Source organism: Lissotriton vulgaris, chromosome 10, assembly GCF_964263255.1.
Source record: "Lissotriton vulgaris chromosome 10, aLisVul1.2, whole genome shotgun sequence".
Taxonomy (NCBI): domain Eukaryota; kingdom Metazoa; phylum Chordata; class Amphibia; order Caudata; family Salamandridae; genus Lissotriton; species Lissotriton vulgaris.
The window spans coordinates 368657024-368678931 of record NC_141698.1 but is presented as its reverse complement, the minus strand read 5'-3'; the positions used below and the strand labels follow the sequence as shown (position 1 = coordinate 368678931).

Below are 21908 nucleotides of genomic sequence, written 5' to 3'. Positions count from 1 at the left end.
TTTTAGAAAGCACCTGAAGACGCTGCTCTTCTTGGAAGCTTGGGGTTCATCGTAGTGAGAGGTTATGTGTTCTTACCAGTGTTATGTGTCCATTGTGAGCGCTTAGATACCTCGGGGTGATATAGCGCTTTATAAATGAATAATAACATAACAATAATAACATAACATAACATTCCTTGCAGTGTGGATAAAGAGTTGATAAGCCCCCATAGTCTCGCTTGCTCGATGCGCATGCGCATCGACAGGCGAGACCTAACTACTTGAACATCTACCAGATCAGTACAAAGATCAAGCAACTGACCTTATTGTGGCGGGTTCGATGGAAACTCGTAAACTTTAGGTTGGGGTAAGGCGGGTTTTATTCCTTTTATCAAACGCCTTCGCCTAGTTACACTGCGATAATAGGGCAAAGGTGGATCATTGTCCCGACGCGCTGGCGAACTCCTCTCTTTCCTCTGGTCCCCTCCGGGTTTTCCTCCCTCCCGTGGACTTCTGGGTGTTGCAGTCGCCGTCTCGTCCGTCTTGGGAGCCGCTCTCCGCTCATATGTAAAGAAAAGAAAAAGGCTCTGAGTAAACTTGCTCTGTTTACTTCAGTCTGACAGGGAAAGGGGAGTGAGGAGTCACGCGTGCAGTAATAACCAAAGATTCTACGTAGTGTTGAGTGTGCTCTCACGGGGATGGGGTACTGTGAATGGATAACGGCGGCGAGTGCTCTAGGGAGGTCTAAAACCTCTTCTCCCCGCCCAGCCCACGATACGGTCCCGTACCTGGGTGAGCCACACTTCCCTTGAAGTGCGGCTGGGCGAAGCGCCTTGTCGTTGGCCTCCTGGTTCTCCAGTCGTGGGCCTCGTCTTGTCCTCCGCTTCTTCCTCCGCCTCTCGTCGTTCCTCGTCCGTTCCTCCTTTCCGCTCGCCTCCTTCTCCTCTCGACACCTCCTCTTCGCCTCCTGGTGATAGACACACCTCTGTTGTGGAAGAGCCGTCTTTTACTTCTGGAGCCCCGGCTGACCAGGGGGCGTGCTCGGACTGGAACTCCGCCCAGTTAAAGTAACAGTCACCCTCTTCGTCCCGGACTTCATTGGCAGTATCAGACGACCCTCCTTTCCATGTCACAGGTCGCTGTAGTGGAGACAAAGCGGGGATTATGTATCGAGGGGTTGTTGTAGGATCCTGCTCCGCCCCCTGGTCACACTTATACAAGAAGGCAAGTTAATATCCAATGCCTCAATAAAATGTGCACTAGATGCCGCTGACACAGCATCTAGAGCTGTCAATACCAGTGTCATACTTAGGAGACATGCGTGGCTACGCATTTCAGGGTTTAAACAAGAAGTGCAAACTACCATTTTATACCAGTCTTTCAATCAAAACCAATTATTTGGTCCTGAAGTAGACACCATACTAGAAAAAATGAAGAAAGACACTGACACTGCCAAGTCTATGGGAGCTTTACAGTCTACACCAAATAGAGGATCCTTTCGTTCTTCCTCCTACAGAGGAGGCTCCAAACAGACTGAAGCAGACACTACAACATCTTTTAAGTCACAGACATCCTCCAACAAGGGATACTTTAGAGGAGGATATAGAGGAAACAATAACAAAGGCAGAGGTCGCGCTAACAACAACAATCGATCCTCTTCCACCACCAAACACTGACTTCCCTCTGCTCCCCCCCACACCATACCACTCCTGTAGGGGGCAGATTAACACAGTTCCTGCCTGTCTGGAACTCCATTACAACAGACAAGTGGGTAAGACAGATTATCCAACATGGCTACTGCCTAGAACTTACAGCAACCCCTCCAAACATACCTCTGAGACCGCGTCCAATGTCTACAGATCATCAAGAAGTGTTATCACTTCTACAGAAGGATGCTATTCAGATAGTTCCTTTAGAAGAACAGAGAATGGGGGTTTACTCGCTGTACTTTCTAATTTCCAAGAAGGACGGGACACAAAGGCCAATTCTCGACCTCAGGCCCCTCAACCATTACATACAATCAGATCATTTTCATATGATCACTCTACAAAAAGTGCTTCCACTGCTACAACAGGGCGACTTCCTTACAACACTAGATCTAAAGGACACCTACTTCAATATCCCCATACATCCTGCTCACAGAAAGTATCTAAGGTTTGTACTAGAAGGACAACATTATCAGTTCAAAGTCCTTCCATTTGGGGTAACAACGGCACCAAGAGTATTCACAAAGTGTCTAGCAGTAGTAGCAGCACATCTCAGAAGACAACAGATACATGTCTTCCCTTATCTAGACAACTGGCTCATAAAAGCAAAATCGTTCAATCAGTGTGTCCAGCACACACAACAAACAATTCAAACATTGCACGACTTAGGGTTTACAATAAACCACACCAAGTCGCACCTACAGCCTTCGCATGTACATCAGTATCTAGGAGCTACTCTAAATACATCAACAGCTCTAGCGTATCCCAGTCCAGCCAGGATACAGAGCATTCAAGCCTTAGTCGCCAGTTTTCAACACCAGCAGTCTCTGCAAGCCAGGATGTTCATGAGACTAATAGGCATGATGGCATCTTGCATCTTCATAGTACCACCGCAAGACTGCAGATGCGTCCCCTACAAGAGTGCCTAGCACAACAGTGGAATCAAGCTCAAGGTCAACTAAAAAGACCTGGTGTTGGTAGACAGACGCACATATCGCTCTCTGCAATTGTGGAACACCAAAAGCTTGAGAAAAGGGTGGTCGTTCCTAGAACCTGTTCCACAAGTAGTGCTTACAACAGACGTATCCCTCACAGGGTGGGGAGCCCATCTTTTACATCACACAACTCGAGGCCAATGGACCATTCAACAGAAACGGCTCCATATCAACCACCTAGAGCTGCTAGCAATATTCCTAGCACTCAAAACCTTTCAACTTCAAGTACAAAACAAAGCTGTCCTACTCCAGACGGACAATATGACATACATGTACTACATACAAAAACAGGGGGGGGACACTCTCTGCAACTGTCCCAACTTGCACAGATCATTCAGAGATGGGCCGTTGCTCAAAACATACATCTGCTAGCGGAACACCTTCCAGGGGTTCACAATTCGATAGCAGATCTGTTAAGTCGGCAGACACAACAGATTCACGAATGGGAACTACATCCACAAGTTCTTCAGCCATTCTTCAAAATGTTGGGGCATCCACACATAGATCTGTGTGCCACCCACGAAAATGCAAAATGCCCAGCCTTCGCCGCCAGGTTCCCACACCCACAGTCCGAAGGCAATGCGATATGGATGAACTGGTCAGGCAGATTTGCGTACGCTTTTCCGCCTCTCCCACTCATTCCATTAGTAATGCGCAAGCTCAGACAACAATCTCTCACACTGATCCTGGTAACTCCCACATGGGCACGCCAACCATGGTTTACCACACTACTAGACTTTTCTCTAGATCCGCATCAAAAGCTACGCCTCACACCATCCCTGCTCACACAGAACCATGGAGAAATCAGACACCCAGATCTGAACCAACTGAATTTGGCAATCTGGCTCCTGAAGTCTTAGAGTTTGGTTATCTAAACCTACCACCAGACTGTATGAACATCATTGAAGAGGCTAGAAAACCCACTACCAGAGTGTGTTATGCCGCTAAATGGAAGAGATTTGCAATTTATTGCAAAAATAATCACATTGGATCCCCTGGATGCATCCATCCAGAATATCATCTGTTACCTTTTACATCTACAAAGGTCTAACTTGGTATATTCTTCCATAAGCCTGCATCTTGCAGCAATTGCAGCATACCTACAAAACAGACATCTGTCTCTCTTTAGAGTACCAGCAATCAAAGCATTCATGGAGGGATTAAAAAGAATAATCCCACCAAGGTTACCACCTTCTCCAGTGTGGAACCTAAATATTGTACTCACAAGGCTCATGGGACCCCCGTTCGAGCCTTTACATAAATGTGAACTGCAATTCCTAACATGGAAAACAGCTTTTCTTGTTGCCATTACCTCTCTTAGGAGGGTAAGTGAAATACAAGCCTTCACAATCCAAGAACCATTTTTTCAAATACATCCTAACAAAGTGGTTCTTGGATCCAATCCAAAATTTCTTCCAAAGGTCATCACTTCTTTTCACCTGAATCAATCCGTAGAGTTGCCTGTGTTTTTCCAAAACCCAGACTCTATGGCAGAAAGAGCTCTACACACATTAGATGTTAAAAGAGCTCTTTTATACTATATAGCTAGAAATAAATCCTTTAGGATGACAAAACAACTGTTTGTAGCTTTCTCTCCTCCTCATAAAGGCAACCCCATCTCCAAAGGTGGGATTGCGAGGTGGATTGTAAAGTGTATACAAATATGCTAAGTTAAAGCTAAACGTACATTAACAGTTCCTCCTAGAGCGCATTCCACTCGCAAACTAGGAGCCTCTATGGCTTTCTTAGGAAACATACCACTAGAGGACATATGCAAAGCAGCTACATGGTCTACACCACACACTTTCACTAAACACTATTGTGTTGATGTGCAAGCCAAGCAGCACGCTGCAGTAGGCCAAGCTGTCCTTAAAACTTTATTTCAATCGACTGCAACGGATACAGGTGACCACCGCTAAGGGGGAGATTCTGCTGCACAATCAATGCTAAGGTGTACAATCTGCAGCTCATATGCCTCGAACGGAAAATGCTACTTACCAGTATGCATCTGTTCTTGCCATTTAGAGCTGCAGAGTTGTACACGCCCTCCCGCCTCCCCAGGACTTGTATCCGTTCCAGTTTTTCATCTTACTTAGATGCGCACGCATGGACATCCTTTCTCTTTACTCCTACTAACTCCATCATTTCCCATCATGGCGAAAAACAATCTAAGGATGGAGTCGATGACCATGCGCACTGTTGTCCAAGGGAGGAGTCACCTATCTCATGACTACAAAGACTTCTTCCAAGACAACAACAACCTGCAATCATCCAAGCCCAACACCAGGTGGCGGTCTAATGCTAAGGTGTACAACTCTGCAGCTCTACATGCCAAGAACAGATGCATACAGGTAAGTAGCATGTTCCTTAGATTGTTGTTGATCCTTTTTTTGTATTTTCTTCTTTTTCTTTTGTATGCCTGCCACACGCCAGTCTCCCACACACACCTGTCAATACTACCACCCTATTGGATCATGAGTGATCCACCACTGAATGGTCCAATGGACCATTTTCAGGTAGTTCCATGGAATGTGAACGGCCTACTCAACAAGATTAAAATGGGGGCAGTTCTGAAACGTGCTGGGTGGGTTGGGTGCATGTTCTGCTCCCCCAAGAGACCATCTCCTCAGTAACAAGGTCCCATGCCTGGTTCGCTTTGGCTGCACTCTTGTCTTTCACTCTGGGTTTATGAAGGGGATCCAGGGGCTCAGGAGTTCTGATCAAAGATACTGTCTCGTTCCAGCATGCTAAGACATGGGCGGACCAACAAGGTAGATTCCTTGCAGTAACAGGTACATTATATGGCCAATCTCTCATTTCTTTGTGTTGATGGCCCCCCCCCACCCAATGTCCATCTTTTGTAGACCTGATGATGGGGCTGGGGGGGTATGTTCCCTGTGTATCAAAGCATTGGTCGCTGATTGGAATGGTGTCATGAGCCCTTCTGTGGAGTCCGCATAGAATGCCACCAGATGCTGGGACAACAAATTTGTCTTCCTTTATATCTGCTTTTAGTCTAACTGGTGTATTGGGGGCACTCCACACCATTTGTCTGGGCTATACATTCTTCTCTGCCAGCCACAGCTCCTTTTCACGAATTGATTTTTTTTTGTTCTGCGGTCCTACTTTCATAGTGTGTAACAAAATTCTTCTGTCTAGGGAGCTTTGTGATCATTCCCCAGTGGCCTTACGGCTCTGTGTTGTTATCAGCACCTGGCCTTCCCTGGCACTTATAAAATCTGGAATATAGTTTGCACATAGAGCGCTCCATCGAGGAGTATTTTACGCATAACATTGATTCCATACTGTCCTCTGCGGCGCTGTGGGAGGCTTATCAAACTCACGTTGCAACGGTCAGACTTCAATGTTCCCTCAAATTTCTTCCTTTGTGGGCGCCAGTGTGTGATCTCTGTGCACCGCAGGCAAGTCTATGTGCACCAAGGAACTAATCATGCATGGGAGCATTGCACTCTTTTATATAAATCTATGACAAAATTAACTACTGTTTGCATCCCACAGCAAAGTGGAGAGTGGGTAGAGGTGGGAAGGCCAACAAATTAACAGGAAGAACTGAACCAAGTGCTGACTCTGGCTTTAACATCCTGTTCACAAGCTGAGCTCTAAAAAATATTTGACATCTACATCTTACAACAAACATTGCTAGAATATTAGTTGGATTCAAGATAGTGTATATTTTTGACCATCAGAACAGTTTCAACTTAGCACATCAGTTTATTTGAAAAGGTTATATTAATAGTGGGATTTTTTTTTAACATAAACTGAGAAACATTCCTACTCAGTCCCTGGTGACCATGCTTTAAATCATGGGTACTCACAAACTTTCTCTCGGGGGCCAAATTTACAGTGTGGGTTGTGTCCGAGGGCCGCACCAGTGGGGGGCGGGGGCATTGGGGAGGGGGCGGGGCTAGAGCAACAAAAAAAACATGTGACCATGAGGTTGAACACAGGTCCCTGCTGCGGACGGCTTCATCCACTGAGCCACCAGACCCCGCATACACACATACCTCTCCCTCTCCCCCTCCCCCTCCTTCTCTCCCTCTCTCCCTCTCCCTCTCTCTCCCTACCTCTCCCTCTCTCTCCCCCTCCCTCTCTCCCCCTCCCTCTCTCCCTCTCTCCCTCTCTCTCCCTCTCTCCCTCTCTCTCTCTCTCCCCCCTCTCTCCCTCCTCTCTCTTCCTCTCTCTTCCTCTCCCTCTTCCTCCCTCTCACTCAGACTGTCTCACTCCGTCTCTCTCTTCCTGATTCCCTCTGTCTCACTCACTCTGACTGTCTCTCTCTCTCTCTCTCTCTCTCTCTCTCTCTCTCTCTCTCTCTCTCTCTCTCTCTCTCTCTCTCTCTCTCTCTCTCTGTCTCTCTCTGTCTCTCTCTCTGTCTCCCTCTCTCTCTCTCTGTCTCTCCTACCCTCTCCCCCTCTGTCTCCCTTTCTCTGTCTTCCTCTCCCTTTCTCTGTCTTCCTCTCCCTTTCTCTGTCACCCTCTGTCTCCCTTTCTCTGTCTTCCTCTCCCTTTCTCTGTCACCCTCCGTCTCCCTTTCTCTGTCGTCCTCTCCCTTTCTCTGTCACCCTCCCTCTCCCTTTCTCTGTCTCCCTCCCTACCACCCTCTCCCCTCTTTGTCTTCCTCCCTCTACCTTTCTCTGTCTCCTTCCCTCTCGCTCTCTATGTCTCCCTCTCTTTGTCTCCCTTCCTCTGTCCCTCTCCTCCCTCTGCTTCCCTCCTCATTCTGTCTGTCTGTCTGTCTGTCAACCTCTGTCTGTTTCCATCTATCTGTCTCCCTCCCTCTGTTTGTCTCCCTCTGTCGGTCTCCCTCCCTCTGTCTGTCTCCCTACCTGTTCCCTCTCCCTCAGACTGTCTCACTCCCTCTAACTCCCCCTCTCTTTGTCTCCCTGATTACCTGTCTCACTCACTCCGACTGTCTCAGTCCCTCTATCCCCCTCTCTCTCTTTCTGTTTCCCTCTTTCTCTGTCTCCCTCTCTCACTCAGTCTGTCTCTCTCTCTCCTTACCTCTCCCTCTCTCTCTTTCCCTCTCTGCCTCCCTCCTCACTCTGTCACCCTCCTCCCTCTGTCACCCTCCTCCCTCTGTCACCCTCCCACTCCCTCCTCCCTCCATCTGTCTGTCTTGCTCCCTCCCTCTGTCTGTCTCCGTCTTTCTCCCTCCCTCTGTACGTCTCCCTCTCCCTTTCTCTGTCTCCCTTTCTCTGTCTTTCTCTCTCTGTCTCCCTTTTCCTCCCTCCCTCGCTCTCCCTCTGTCTGCCTCCCTTTAACTACCTCCCTCCTTTCCCTCCCTCCCTGGCTGCACGCGGATGCCATGTACAAGATTACCTGGCAGGTCATGTGGGGATGCTGTTGCTGGGGAACGGGGTCACCGTAGAGATGCACTTGTGAAAAGTGCACATCACTCGATGTCGTGGCGCTCAGGCAAGAGCTGGAGAGGCTCTCTGCCACAAATGGCCTCTGTTTTAACCCCCTGTTACCCAGGGATGTCACACGAGATCTGGATCAGCAGGGACACCCACAGGCGGGATTAAACGGAGGCCTTGTTATGCAATTTTACAACAAGGCATTGAGAATGCAGAGCGCGCGCACTGATGATAGAGTGCATTAGGGATGCCCCGTTAAGGGTATATGATTAACTGAAAAGACTCTTGTCACAACGTCGCACAATGGCAGTATGATTTTCGATTTCACTTTTAACTCGATTTGAGTCACTTAGAAAGCTGAAAGTATTTCGACGGAGCACTTCAGAGATCGGCAGAATTAAGCAAAGTCCCAGCCCTGGCCTCAGGGGTCTCACACACCTAGACCCCCACCCCATTTGTGACGCACTCCGGCATCAGCCTTGTAGGCAGCCCAAGGGCTTTAGGTTTAAGCCCTGCAGTGCCCAGCTGTAACTGTCAATCGGGTTTCATCATAGCCGCACCCGAGAACTTCACAGGTCGTTAAAAGACCATTCCTATGTTAATGAGGCTTTTTTCTTGTTCCACCTCTTGGCGCCCCTGCAGCTCCGCTCGGACTATCACTGGAATGCCCGGCCCCCACAGAGCAGCAGAGTCTTTGCACGCACTGTTTGCAGACACTCTTATTTTTTTTTTTTTTTAACCATGGGTAAATTGTCTGCAAGGTCCGCGGGCCGCCAGGGAAGGCTTGCCGGGCCGCCACTGGCCCGCGGGCCGTACTATGAGTACCCCTGCTTTAAATGAACAAGGAGGCATGTCGCTTCTCATTCATTCGGAATACATGACCTAGTTTCTTATTATAAATCTAAGCTATTTAATGAAACACAAGAAGTTTTTTGTGCAGTGTTTTCCTGAACTCAAGTTTTTGAAGATGCTCTCAAATGTTTTTTTTCATCTGTTTATTGAGGTATTCTAACATGTGATAACTAACAAAAAGGAAGCTTAGTATAATAATGTATTTGCCTAGGATCACACAATTTGGCCAAGACTGGATTTTCTAGTTTCACGCTATACAATTCAGCCACTAGATTGGTATTTATTTATGCCATCAAAGGTCAATACTTTGTGCTTCCGTAAAGAGATTTTGGTGACAGCCTGAATCCTCAATTCAATTTGTGCAATTTTACACAGCACTAACTTTGGGCAGGTTTATCCTGCGTGTTACAACAGACTCCATATATTACGATTTCTCAGTGTCACTGCCAGAAATACACGTTACCTGAATCGTACAGCTGCTGAATCCAAACAGAACCTCCATTAATGAGTCAAAATCTACTGTGTTCCGGGCGGGACCTTCCCCCCCCCCCCCCCCCCAAACCCCCTCCCCCCCTTTCAGGCTTTTGGTTGGCTATCAGTATTGCGGGTTACTGTAAACGGGCGTGTTTGTGTCCTCTGATGTGACAAATAGTGTAGATGCGCAATTTGGAACCTGTCTTAGCTTCCCTAAGGAAGGATGTTCGGATTTGGTCTGTCTTGCCTTTGTCCCGGACTGGTCGGTCTGCCATTTTTAAAATGGTGTCCTTGCCCCAATTTCTATTACTCACTCATTGGACCAGACAGACATGGTATTCGGACTTACTAGAGATGACCAGAGGGAAAATCATACCAATCAAAGCAATACAGGACCCGTTAACTATGCAAAACGTAGGAGTGTTTCACCGAGAACCAACCACATTCAACCTAGCTAGAGTTTGGACACCTACAGTTGCATAACAGGACAATGGAAATCCTGAATGAGGCTAGAAGACCAAGCACTAAGAAGTGCTACACGGCCGAGTGGATTAGATACTGTCACTGGTGCAGGGACTGAGAAAAACTAGAGGCAAGGACAAAGCCTCACACACTAACTTGGACAGAAGCCTGACCTACTCATCACTAAAGATCCACCTGGCCGCCATAGTCGCATACACCAGAGGAACAAGAGTGAACAGTCTCTTCACACTACCAGCAGTGAAAAGATTTCCTGGAAGAATCAAAGAGAGTTGCAGCGCCAAGAGCAGCACAAACATCTATGTGGAACCGAAACACAGTACTCACTCAACTGATGACAGCTACAAGCGCTCACGATCTAGTAACCTTACCTTCAAATCCAAAATGACATGGTCATCCTATAAACAAACCCAGAGTTCCTACCAAAGGAGGTATTGCAATTCCATCTCAACCAAACCATCCAACTACCAGCCTTTTTTCAAGATTCCAAGGCCAAAAGGGTGCTCCAGACCTTGGACATGCAAAGAGCACTGGTGTACTACCTACAAGAGACTAAAGCAAGGCGGAAAGGGAACCCACTCTTCATCTCCTTTGCTGGAGCAAATAAAGGTACACAGGTAACTAAGGGAACGATTGCACAAGGGATACTGGAAAATATCCAAACATGATACACAAAGGCAGGAGAAACTTTACCCACACACCCCAGGGTGCACCCAACCTGGAAGAAAGGCACAACCCTAGCGTTCCTAGCAAATGTAACCATGGGCAGCTTTGTCATCCCCAAACAGCTACACTAAACTATACTGTGGTGGACATTCAGAGAAACAAGGAAGCGCAGTTGGGACAGATCACTACAACACAGCTTTTCCAACTCATCCACATTCTACTCCCAATGCTTCCCAAGGAAACGAACACCTCTACTTACTCAGATGCACACCATGTGAATCCAAAAAGGATTCATACTTCAAAACAAAATGGTTTCTTACCATTAGGAGTAGTTTTGCAGCCTGAAGAGTTTTCTGGGTCCACATGTGAACCAACAGCCTCCCTAGAAATGGAAGAAAAGCAAACAGGTGAGTTGAGCACCACTACACTTCAAAACAAAGAAAGTTCCAAAGAGAATAGATGCCAGGAGAGGGGAAAAAAGAATCTGAAGATGGTGACTGCCCACTGGGACTTTCGGGGTCCTGTCTAACGTCACATAGGGATGGACTTGCCACCAAATGGTGGTCAATGACACCCACACTGACTACAAAAAGAGAACGTAAAGGACAAGAGATGATTCTAGACCAAACCACTAGATGGCCGAATAGATGCACAGCATGTGAATCCAGAAAACTCTTCAGGCTGCAAAACTGCTCCTAATGGTAAATAACCATTTGGTTTTTCTGTTTGGAAACCATGCCTTCATATCTGCCCATTCCCAGCCACATAGACACATTGGGTATTCGTCTGCACCTCTGGCCTGAAGTAGAGGTTGCTGGAGCTGTTTTGATTTGAAAATTACATATTTTTTCTTACTTAGTTATTTGATACAACAGTTTGATCCTATCCAAGTATTCATTGTCTCCAGTCTCAACTAGTAAGTCTATGGATTCAGTTGGTGCCCCCTCCAACTAAAATTCTTGACTGCCACCTATAAGGTTTGAGGTGCATTCACCTTGTGTTTGTTAATCTGAGTGGAACTTGAGCCTTATCGAAATAGATCACGTGTCCGATAGATTTATTGGGAAACAGCAACTAAAGACGTTGGCCGAACCACGCGATGCCTTTGCAACGCATTCAGAACAACGAATCAGTCTTAAACGCGCATTCCTTTACCACGCATGTCGTTACAACAACATGCCTTAGGTAAAGTGTTGTTGGACTTTAAAGTCCAACACTTTCTCTACTGTTGTATGGATTGGAGTTGGGATAGTAAATTATACTGTTCCAAAGTCCAACACTTTCCCTAAGGCATGTCGTTGTAAAGACTTACGCGTTAAAGGAATGCGTGGTTAAGACACATTTGTTTTTCAAACCGCGTTAAGAAACACGTGGTTTAGGCATGCGTAGTTGTGTCATACTACCAGATTTGATTCCTAGAGAAGCCACATGCCCATTTTCTTTGCTCAGGAGAATTGATGGCGAAGCAGAATGCAATCTCTGCTGTAAAGGAAACACAATTGAGGAATTGTATGAAGCACCTACATTCACAATTTCCTGCTTTCAGCAGTGTAATTAGAATGGGTCTAAAGAAGGGTTTTAATCCAATATGTTTTGTATTGCAATCTTTCAATTCCATCTGGCTTCATTAAAAAGAAACTCATGCTTTTCAGACCTTTTCAGAAATTGAATCATCTATAAAAATGCAATCATTCACATAAGTGAAGCTAAGTGTAAAATAAGCCTATAATTGTGAACCTGGAGTCAACTATGTTAGTATCTTAGATTAGACTAAAGCCTCTGGTGTCATAACTCATTGCTTTCCACTTCCTATCCTTTCAGTTTTACTTGCTTCACTAAAGCTCTTTTGTTAACCTTTGCAATCTTACTTTTTGCCCACTCTTCTTTATGTAGGGAGCAGTTGGCAGAAAGTATCCTCCATGAGGGTAGTGCTGGGTGTCGAGTGGTCGAGAAGTTCCTGAAGATCCTGAAGGTGGTGGTGCAGGAACCAGGACAGTCCTTCAAACCCTTTCTTCCAAGCATCATCTCTCTGTGCATGGAGCAGGTCTATCCCATCATTGCTGAGGTACAGAGAATCTGAGAGCTACAGAGCAAGTGAGAGGTGTAGGAAGTGGGTGAAAATGTGTGCAATCAGCAGGATATGCATTGGAGGTGGAAGATGAAATGTGATTAAATGGCCATCCCTTAATACAGTACACAGCAGAGAGTTAAGATGAGAGAGCGAGAGTGATACCCCTGATTAGGCAAAGGTTTTAAACTCGGATGGGAAATCATTGTGATGCAGTATAACTTACATGTTTATTTATAATCCCAAACCTGTAACCAGGGTACAAAAAAACCAAGAATTTCTGTAGATTGGGGTAATAAGAATACAGAAGGCGTTCCCGGTTATAAAATTAAGAATTATTAGATTGTACATTAAATACATGTTCATGGAAGTCTACTTACTGAATCTGCCTCACGAGAAGCATGAAGGACCGAAAAATAGAAGAGCCATTGTAATGAGTATACAAGAGTTGAGAGGCTACGTTCATCAAGTTATGTATTAAGAAGAACTCTTTCCCCATGATTGACAAGTAACTAGGAACTGGAGTCAAACTGTGGTTGGGGCATCAAGTCTCCCCATTATTAGTGAGTTATGTTGAGTACATAGCTATAATGAAATGAAGCATACTGTGTGCCTGTTTCCTATGTCTGGTGGTGGCAGGCTGCCTAAACCCAGTCTTTGACCACACCAGGGTTGGTAGGTTTTCAGGGGGCCCCTCTGACATGCCTCCTGAGTACAAGTTGCAATAAATCCCTCACTGGCATCCGTGTGGATTTATTAAGAGGAGCTGTTTGGTTCAGGGAAGCCATCATGGTGCTGGGGAACTAAAGTTATTGAGTTTCCTGCCCATGTACTCTCTGACTGCCCTGGCACTTACAATACAAGAATAGAATTAAATATTGCAGATATGCCCACACCTGTGGTATTGTGCACACTACCTTAGAGCTGTAACGCATGCTAGAGGGGTGGCTTACCTATACCTTAGGCAGTGCTAGTTGGCATAGCACACAGGCAGGGTGCCATGTCGACTGTCATTTTCTCCCTCACAGGGACATCCAAGCTGCGAGGGCAGCGGCATGGTTCCCAGTGAGGGGGGGGTCCCAGGGGACCCTCTTTATCAGCTCTTAGGCCCTAGGTACCCAGCACGTACCATTTACTAGGGACTTAAATTGGGATAGAAGTACCAATTGGGGATTGGTATTTATTGAAGAAGCACTAGCACAGGGGACCAGGTTGGCAGGGACCCTGTGTACCACAATTGAAACCACATCAAAACCAGGCAAATATTGGGGGCTAACTATGCATTTATTTCATAGTGTTTTCTCATTGTTCTGGAAGATAATTCTGTTTTTTTTTATGTTGTTGGTTGTGAATTCCATTTTTCCCCCAATATTTTCAAAACGTATAAAAAGTAGTGGTCATCAGTTTTTACTGGCTGCACTGTAAACAAAAAAAAATTCAGTGTTTTTCTGGTTTGTACATAGACAGTTGCTTTTATTACTGATATCAGATTACAAAATCCAGAATGTGATGAGTAGGTTAGGAAAGCACCATGCAATTAGAGCATTAATTGGCAGTCACTGTATTGATTATTTTTACAGTAAACATATTTTTATATTGCATCTTTACAATTGGAAGTGCAAGAAAATAGATACATTTCTACACAATCATACAGTTTGTGATCTCATGCTGATACCTCTGAGCCAAGCGCTGGAGATTCCCCTTTCAAACGTCCTTTACTTGAATATGTTAATCATGAGAGCTGTTTCTCAAATTAGGAAGTGGGCACAGAATTAGCGTGATTAACACAACCTAGCCCACAGGTCCACTCTTCAATAATAGGAAAATGTGCCTTCCGATATTTGCAAGAAATTATTTGTAAGAAAATAAAACTATGAGAGATATATTTACTGTATTTTCTTCCTCCTTTTGTTGGGTGTGAGGGTGTAAGAGCCTCTCTGGAATCTGACAGCTAGCACGTGTAGAAGTGATTATGGTGGGGATTGGGGAGGGAGGTGGGCACCAATCCCTCACCATGATTAGGTTATGCCAGTTTCCCTTTTCAGCCAGCAAACATGCTCTGTATCGAGCCATACTAAGTGGAGAACAGAAATTGCATTTTTGACAATTGGTTTTAAAATCATGATTTTAACACACTGAAAATGGTTCCAGCTCCATTGTCTAGAAGTTAAGAATCTCCTGCAGCTCAATTTCATTAACTCGTCCAAGGGAATATCCAAGACCCGAAGCAAGGGTTTCTATTATCTCAGTTTTACTATTTGGAAAAAAGACAACACTAGGTTTATGGGTACTTAATATAAAACGGCTCCTGGAGTGAAATCTGAGTGGTAAGTGCAGTTCAGGTGTAGTAATTGATCTATACTTTGATGCTACTCAGTCCTGAGCTACTTTAAAAATCTATCCACGTTTGAGAGTGCAGTAGGAAGTTGTGACAGAACTTTAACAGGGGTACAGTATTATTAGTACAATGGTTGACTGTCAAAGGTTTAATCAACCTGTAAGAATTTGCATCCTGCTCTCAGGACTTCAGTTTAAATCCTTCTCTGATTAATTTCATGATCAGTGCGTGTATTCCTAACTACTCATACAGCAAATGCTGGATACCATACAAATCCTTGGTCTTCCCAACACCCTTACGGAGAAGAGCCGTTCACTGTGATTCTTTCTAATTGCTTACAGTGAGAAGCTGGGTTTCTGTACAGTAACACCCCCTCCCACCCACACACACTCACACTTTTTGCCCGACTACTGATGCACTTTTGACTTGATGTGCCTTGGGTCCCTGCCAATCAGGTTCCCATGGCCTGTGTTCTTTCCCCAAAAACTGTACCCAAACCCAATTGGCATCTCTGGCCACAGGTCAGCCCCTGGTATCCAGGGCACTGTGACTAGGGAAGACCTATATGGGCTGCTGCACTTATTCTGCCACCCTTAGAGGCCCTGTACCTTTACACACACACACTGCTTTTGCAGGCTGCGTGTTTTGGTGCAAAACAAAGTGAAGAGTCAACATGGCAACCAACCCTGTGTGCCATGCCTACATACCTCTGCCTTGGCATAGTTCAGTCACCAATCTAGCTGGGTGCCCTATACCAGTGGTGAGGGTACAGGTGCATGAGCCCTGTACCCCTACAGTGTCTAAGACCATTCTTGGACATTGTAAGTGCAGTGCTGCCATTAAGAGTATATTGTACTGGGAGTCTGTCATTCCGAACTCCACAGCACCATAATGGCTACAATGAAAACTGAGAAGTTTGGTATGAAACTTCTCAGCACCTTAAACCCACACTGATGCCAGTGTGGGATTTAATGAAAAATGCACTCCAAGGACATCTTAGAGATGCCCCCTGAAAAACGACCAGCCTCTGGTGGGTTCCCTGACTGGTACACACCAGCCTTTCACCACAAGACATGTTTCTGGACCCCTAGGGTCGGAGCCTTCACTCCCTGACCCAAGAAACAAAGCCTTATCTGGGCGGAGGTTTTCACACCTCGCCCAGGTCAGGAAGAACCATCTGTGGCAGGGGGGCTTCAAAGGCCTGGCAGCCTTTATAATGCGTCGCCCAGCCTCTCCTACTGTGAGGAGCAGGCCCCCTTCCTGTCTCTCCTCCTTTTTGGCGGGAAGACAGGCGGCAAAAATTAGCCAGCCAGTACAGAAGGTGTGCCCACTTCTGCCAACACCACCCCTCAAGTGGGGGAGGCGAAGTGAAGTCCACTCTTCAGTGCCCGCCATCTTGCAGATGGTAGGCACTCCCCAATCAGGATTAGGGATTGTGCTCACTCCCCCACGTGGTTTGAGCACACCAAGGGTGTAGTCACCCTAAGGTCAGTAGCCTATTGGCTACTGACCTCCGGACCACTAAATCGCCCCCTTAATACAGTATTTAGGGGACAGCCCTGAACCAAGAACTCAAATTCCCGCAACCTAAGAAGAAAAAGGACGAAAGAAGACGCCCAGCAGAGGAAACTGCAGAGAACAACTGACTTTGCCCCATCCCTACCAGCCCATCTGCAGTTTCCAGAGTTACTGTGCCAAAAATAGTCTTGTCCTTCAATCAGCGACCTCCAGAACCCCTGGAAGGAGTGACTGCCTTCAACAAAGACCGGATCTCTTGTGTACAGCAGCTCTGTTCAGAAGTAACACCAAAGAAAGACTCGGAGCCTGTTGAGGAAAATGAAACCCGACGACTGGAACCACCACTGCACCCGCCGCCTACGGCCCAAAGTCGAGTGGCCAAATGGCCCCAGCAAGGTCCCCCAGCACTCCAGAGTCCGAGTCCACCGGGAGTTGACCCCTCCAGGACACTCTGACATCACCTGCACCCTCTGCATGGCGACCCTTTCAACCGCAAGTAGCCCATTAAGGTGAAATCCAACCTCAAGACACCCCTGCATCCTGTGCCCTTAAGAAAACAACCCGAGGTGCACCTATGTCCCCGAGCCCTCCAACTTACCTGCTCAGCTGTTGGCTCCTCCCGGAAGTCTACCTTGACGGAGCCAGCAGCTAAAAACCAAAAACGAAAATCCCCATTGAAAACAACAGGGCGCCCGACGCCAAAACAGCACCCTGCACACAGCCTCCTCTGCGCTGCTGCGGGTGCACTTTGTGTGATAAACCAGATCCCCCTTTGCCCTGAGCCTAACACCAGGAGTTTGGCTCCCACTACCTTGTGGCCTGCTCGCCAGCAGCCACCAACCGAGACCCCCTATTCCCCATTGGATAACATTGGGCCTCAACACTCTGCCTCCTTAGCGTCACTGAGGGAGTAACAAGAGTGCATCCTTGACCCTAGGGGACCCCTGTGTTTAACCCCAGAACACCAACTGCCACAACAAAGTACTTAACTTTAAACTGTCTGCACTACTATTGTCCTCCATAGGATAACATTGGCTGTTTTTCTGTGAAAAGTTTCTAAGTGTGTAGTTGGCAAACCTAGAGAAATTCTTTAAAATTGTACTAACTAACAAAAAAGTGTTTACTTACCTGTTTACAGGAAATGTCCCAATGCAGTATCCAGGCATACTGCACTGTGTAAGAAAAGTAATCTCAAAAGTAACTTACCTGTGATTTTACTAAAAGTCCTATTTAAAGTATATGTGCTGTATTTACAAAGCATTGCATTTCTCAGTAACAAGCCTGTAAGTCAAAACAAAGTGCATATGCAATTACAATCCAAACTGTATTACAACTGTATATTTACTGCAAAGTATTTATCACTTACCTGTGACAGGCTTGCTTGGTTCTAGGAAATAAAATAACTAAAAATATTTTTTATACGAAAACAATTGGTCTGAAGCTCAGTCTTTAAGTGTGTGGATTTATTTGCTGACTGAGTGTGTACAACAAAAGCTTAACATTGTCCTCTGATAAAGCCTTACTGCTAGACCACACTACCCCAAATAGAGAGTAAGGTTCTATCTACTTTTACCTCTGCCTACCTTTTGGGTTCCACTGGACTCTGTGCATACTATACCTAACTTTGGTATAGTATATACATAGCCAGCTTCCTACACTTACCTAACTTCATCCTAATGCAATAATATTGGTTTTAATTTGTCGAGCCCTCCCCCGTGCAGGATGATCTCATCATCTTGAAGCTCATCAGATACTCCCCAAATGAACCTTCCAGATCTTTTTATTTATTTATTTTTTAAATTAAAACATTAGCGTGCAAGGTCTTGACTGCGCTCTGCCCATCAGTTCACTCAGCAACTTTATTTACTCCCTGTTGTCAATGTACCGTATTTTCCGGCGTATAAGACGACCTTTTAACCCCTTAAAATTTTCTGGGGGGTCGTCTTATACGCCGGATACAAAAATTGGCGGTTTATTTCACATAGCGCGGACTTCACCCGAAGGTGTCAGACCGCTCCTCAGTTGAAAATGGTGGCGCTTAGGGAACTCCAGCACAACAACAAAGAACGTAGGCGATGGTTGCACTGTGCAACAACACAATATCAGCCCGTCGGCGGTCTTGAAAATAAATTACTGGTACCGTACTTGTACAGTTACAGCCCGTCGCCAGCCAGAGGCAACTCAAACGCTGCGCAAGGTTTAAAGTACGGTAAAACAAATGGCGCCGTGAGCCCTACCTAGACTGCAGCTGCACATCCCCCCAACTTTTAAACTAAAACAAATGAACAAATGGCGCCGTGAGCCCTACCTAGACTGCAGCTGCACATCCCCCAGGCAGACGAGGCGCTCCTCCACGTGTGCTGATCTCTCTCTCCTTCCGTAATTCTTACGCTCATCGGAAGGAGAGGAGCGTCAGTACCACATGATCTCAGTCCATGGAGATAGAAAGGGGACTGTAGGACGTTAGGAAGTGGGGGTCGTCTTATACGGCGAATATAGCATTAAACCTACAGTCTGTCAATGAAAGTAGGGGGTCGTCTTATACGCCGGGTTGTCCTATACGCCGGAAAATACGGTAGGCTGTTCTTAACTGTATGCCATGTATTTTATTTTCTTCAGCGTCCTGCCCCGGATGTGAAAGCAGAGCTGTTTGACCTCCTTTTCCAGATTTCCCACCACAACTGGCGCTATTTCTTCAAGTCCAGTGTTCTGGCCAGTGTGCAGCGTGGAGCAGCGGAGGAGCAGGTGGAGAACGAAACACAGTTCAATGCCATCATGCAGGTGAGATTTTTGTGGCAAATGTGGTGCCTGGAGAGGCTAATAAGCCTGTGAAGTGAACAATTTGAGTTTTATTATAATTATTTTAATGAACTTTACTGGATGATGTTGTACAGAGTAGCCTGCAGGCACAAAATTTAAACTGTGCTGTAACAGTAAATCTTGAACATAGCCTTGTCTACTGAGCTGGGTGCAAGGGGTTCAGGCGCTCACATAGAAATTACAACAGATATTAGTCAGTTCAAAATGATTCGTTTTTTGCCGACGTTCAGAATGGGGAGATAGACTCGGCTTACCCAACCATCAATTCAAGATTGAAAATGAACAATTTACACTATTCGAAGCACACGCAATTCAAGTCAAATAACAGTATGAAACACTCAAGTAATGTCAAAACACGATAGAGACTCTGTATCTTCTTGTTTTCTTTTTATTCCATCCACTTCTTTAGGCCAAAGAAAATAGGTCTTTAAACAAAGTGAAAAGCAATGAGAAACCACCAAACTGCTCATAAGTGATTCACACTCCTTTGAGCTTGTTTGCTCCTGCATTATGAAAGACTGAGTTTCACGTCCTAAAGATATCTTGCCAAACCAACTGAGTTAAGCTGTCCCATGCTTAGTAGTGGTCTGCTCCTAAATGTTACATAAATTCTTTATTTTGGCATTAGAAATGTGTTAGTGATTTGAACCAGAGCACATAGGTGCTCATAGGGCGGAGGGCGGACAGGTAAGAGCCTGACAATTACCACACTTCCACTAGGTCAATCCAGTAGCGGTCTAGTCTCCCACAAGGAGGGGCTACTTAGCCCTCTCGTCACCCTGAGCGCGCAGCGGTCGCGCGCCTGAGGACGCGCCTGAGACAAGCCAGAGAGAAGCCCGTCTGTGCCCGTCCGTGACTGAACGGGACCAGGGGCCATGGGCTCTGTCTCTAAGGACACAACGCCACTATGAGCCATAGCATTAGGTATTCCTCCCAGGCGCTTAAAGATCTGCAGCCAGTCCCTCTGGTAGGTTGTGCTGTGCACTCTTCCCTATGCCCTGAAGGTCCTTTCTCATGTTTACATTGCTGCTTCCAGGCTACTTTAGATACTGGTAGTATCATTGAGGGAAACAAGCCACCTATTAGACCCTGTCCTCCGATCTCTCCCCACAACCTTTCCTCTAGTTCTAACATCGAGGAGACTGTGCCTGTGAACAGTCTAAAGAGCTTTCTCTTAAACATTCGCTCCCTACCAAAGCACCATCTTGCTTTTTGGGATCTGGTCAATACTGTGAATCCAGATATCTGTTTCCTTACAGAAACTTGGCTAAAGCCCCACAAAGTTCCTGCTATCACGTTGGGGGTTCCTAAGGGATATAAGATACTTAAACTCGATTGTCCTGTCAAAACTGGGGGAGGTATTGCTATTGTGTATAAAGAGGAGGGCTTGAAGATCTCCCTGTTAGAACAAAGGAGTTGTCCTATGATGGAAGGTATGGTTTTTAAGATTATTTTCACTCCTAAAATTCACAGGACTGGGGCACTAGTGTATCGCCCCCCAGGGTCAAGTGCGGGCTTTTCTATTTCCCTAGTGGAATTTCTGGCTCCTTACCTAAAAGCCAAAGAAGATTTTATTCTCCTTGGAGAATTTAATATTCATGCGGATCTTCCTAACCATCCCGATACTGCATTATTACTCTCTGATCTTGCAATATTAGGGCTAGAGATCCAAAATAATGATCCCACACATATTGGTGGACATGCTCTGGACCTAATTTTTACTAACTGCTTGAAAATTAAATATTGGTCAACATCTCAAGTGTGTTGGACTGACCACTATATGGTGGAATTCTTCTTCTGTGGCATTGCCCCTCCACATCAGAAGTCTCTTCCTGCTGCTTTGCGAAGATCCTGGCGCAAGGTAACACTGGACGAACTTCAGAGGGTATGGAAGGAACCCATCTTTACAGAGATAGATGATGTTGAGTCCGGCTTAGCCAAGTACAACGCAGCTCTTTTAGAAGCGGTAGACCTATTGGCGCCACTGAAGCTTTGTAAACAGCATTCAGTAACCAAACAAGAGATATGGTATACTGAAGAACTTAGAGGAGAGAAGCAGAAGTGCAGAAAGCTCAAAAAAGCTTGGAGGAAATCACACAGGGATACGAATAAGAAAGAGTATACTGATGCCCTGGCCTCTTATCATAAAAACTTAAAGATGGCCAGACGGAGCTGTCTTGCATTACAGCTGGAGGAAGCAGGCAATACTCCTAGAGAGCTCTATAAGATTCTACAGTCCTTTATAAAACCTGTGGCCTGCGAGAGTCCTGGCGAGTTCTCTCAAACCCTGTGCGATGAAATATCACTATTCTTCGAGAATAAAATAGAGCTTATATATGAGAAGATCAAGCAGACAGACTGTTGGGAGTAATATCATCAGCTCCTCCCTGACATCACCTATTCCTTCTATTCCTCTTATGTCTCCTGTGTGCGCCAATATCTCACTTATCAAATTTCCGGAGATTACTCTCTCTGAAGTCACCTCTCTGGTTGGTCTAATTAAAACAGGGTCTCCTTCAGACATCTTGCCAGCAAAGATGATGGGCTCATTAGGAAACCTGCTCCTACCTGGAATTCAAACAGTGATCAATCTCTCCTTAGAGATGGGCATGTGCCAGGTGAATGGAAAAGAGCGGT

The 21908-nt window shown here is 45.9% G+C and overlaps 1 protein-coding gene across 2 annotated transcripts in view; it reads left to right on the top strand.

Moving 5' to 3' along the window:
- Positions 1-21908, top strand: part of XPO6 (exportin 6) — an 824334-nt gene that overhangs the window by 675973 nt on the left and 126453 nt on the right. For both annotated transcript variants that reach the window (XM_086941189.1, XM_086941190.1), the window contains exons 20-21: positions 12421-12592; positions 19071-19232. In XM_086941189.1, coding sequence (XP_086797315.1) covers positions 12421-12592; positions 19071-19232 — 334 coding nt within the window. The remainder of the gene's footprint in view (positions 1-12420; positions 12593-19070; positions 19233-21908) is intronic.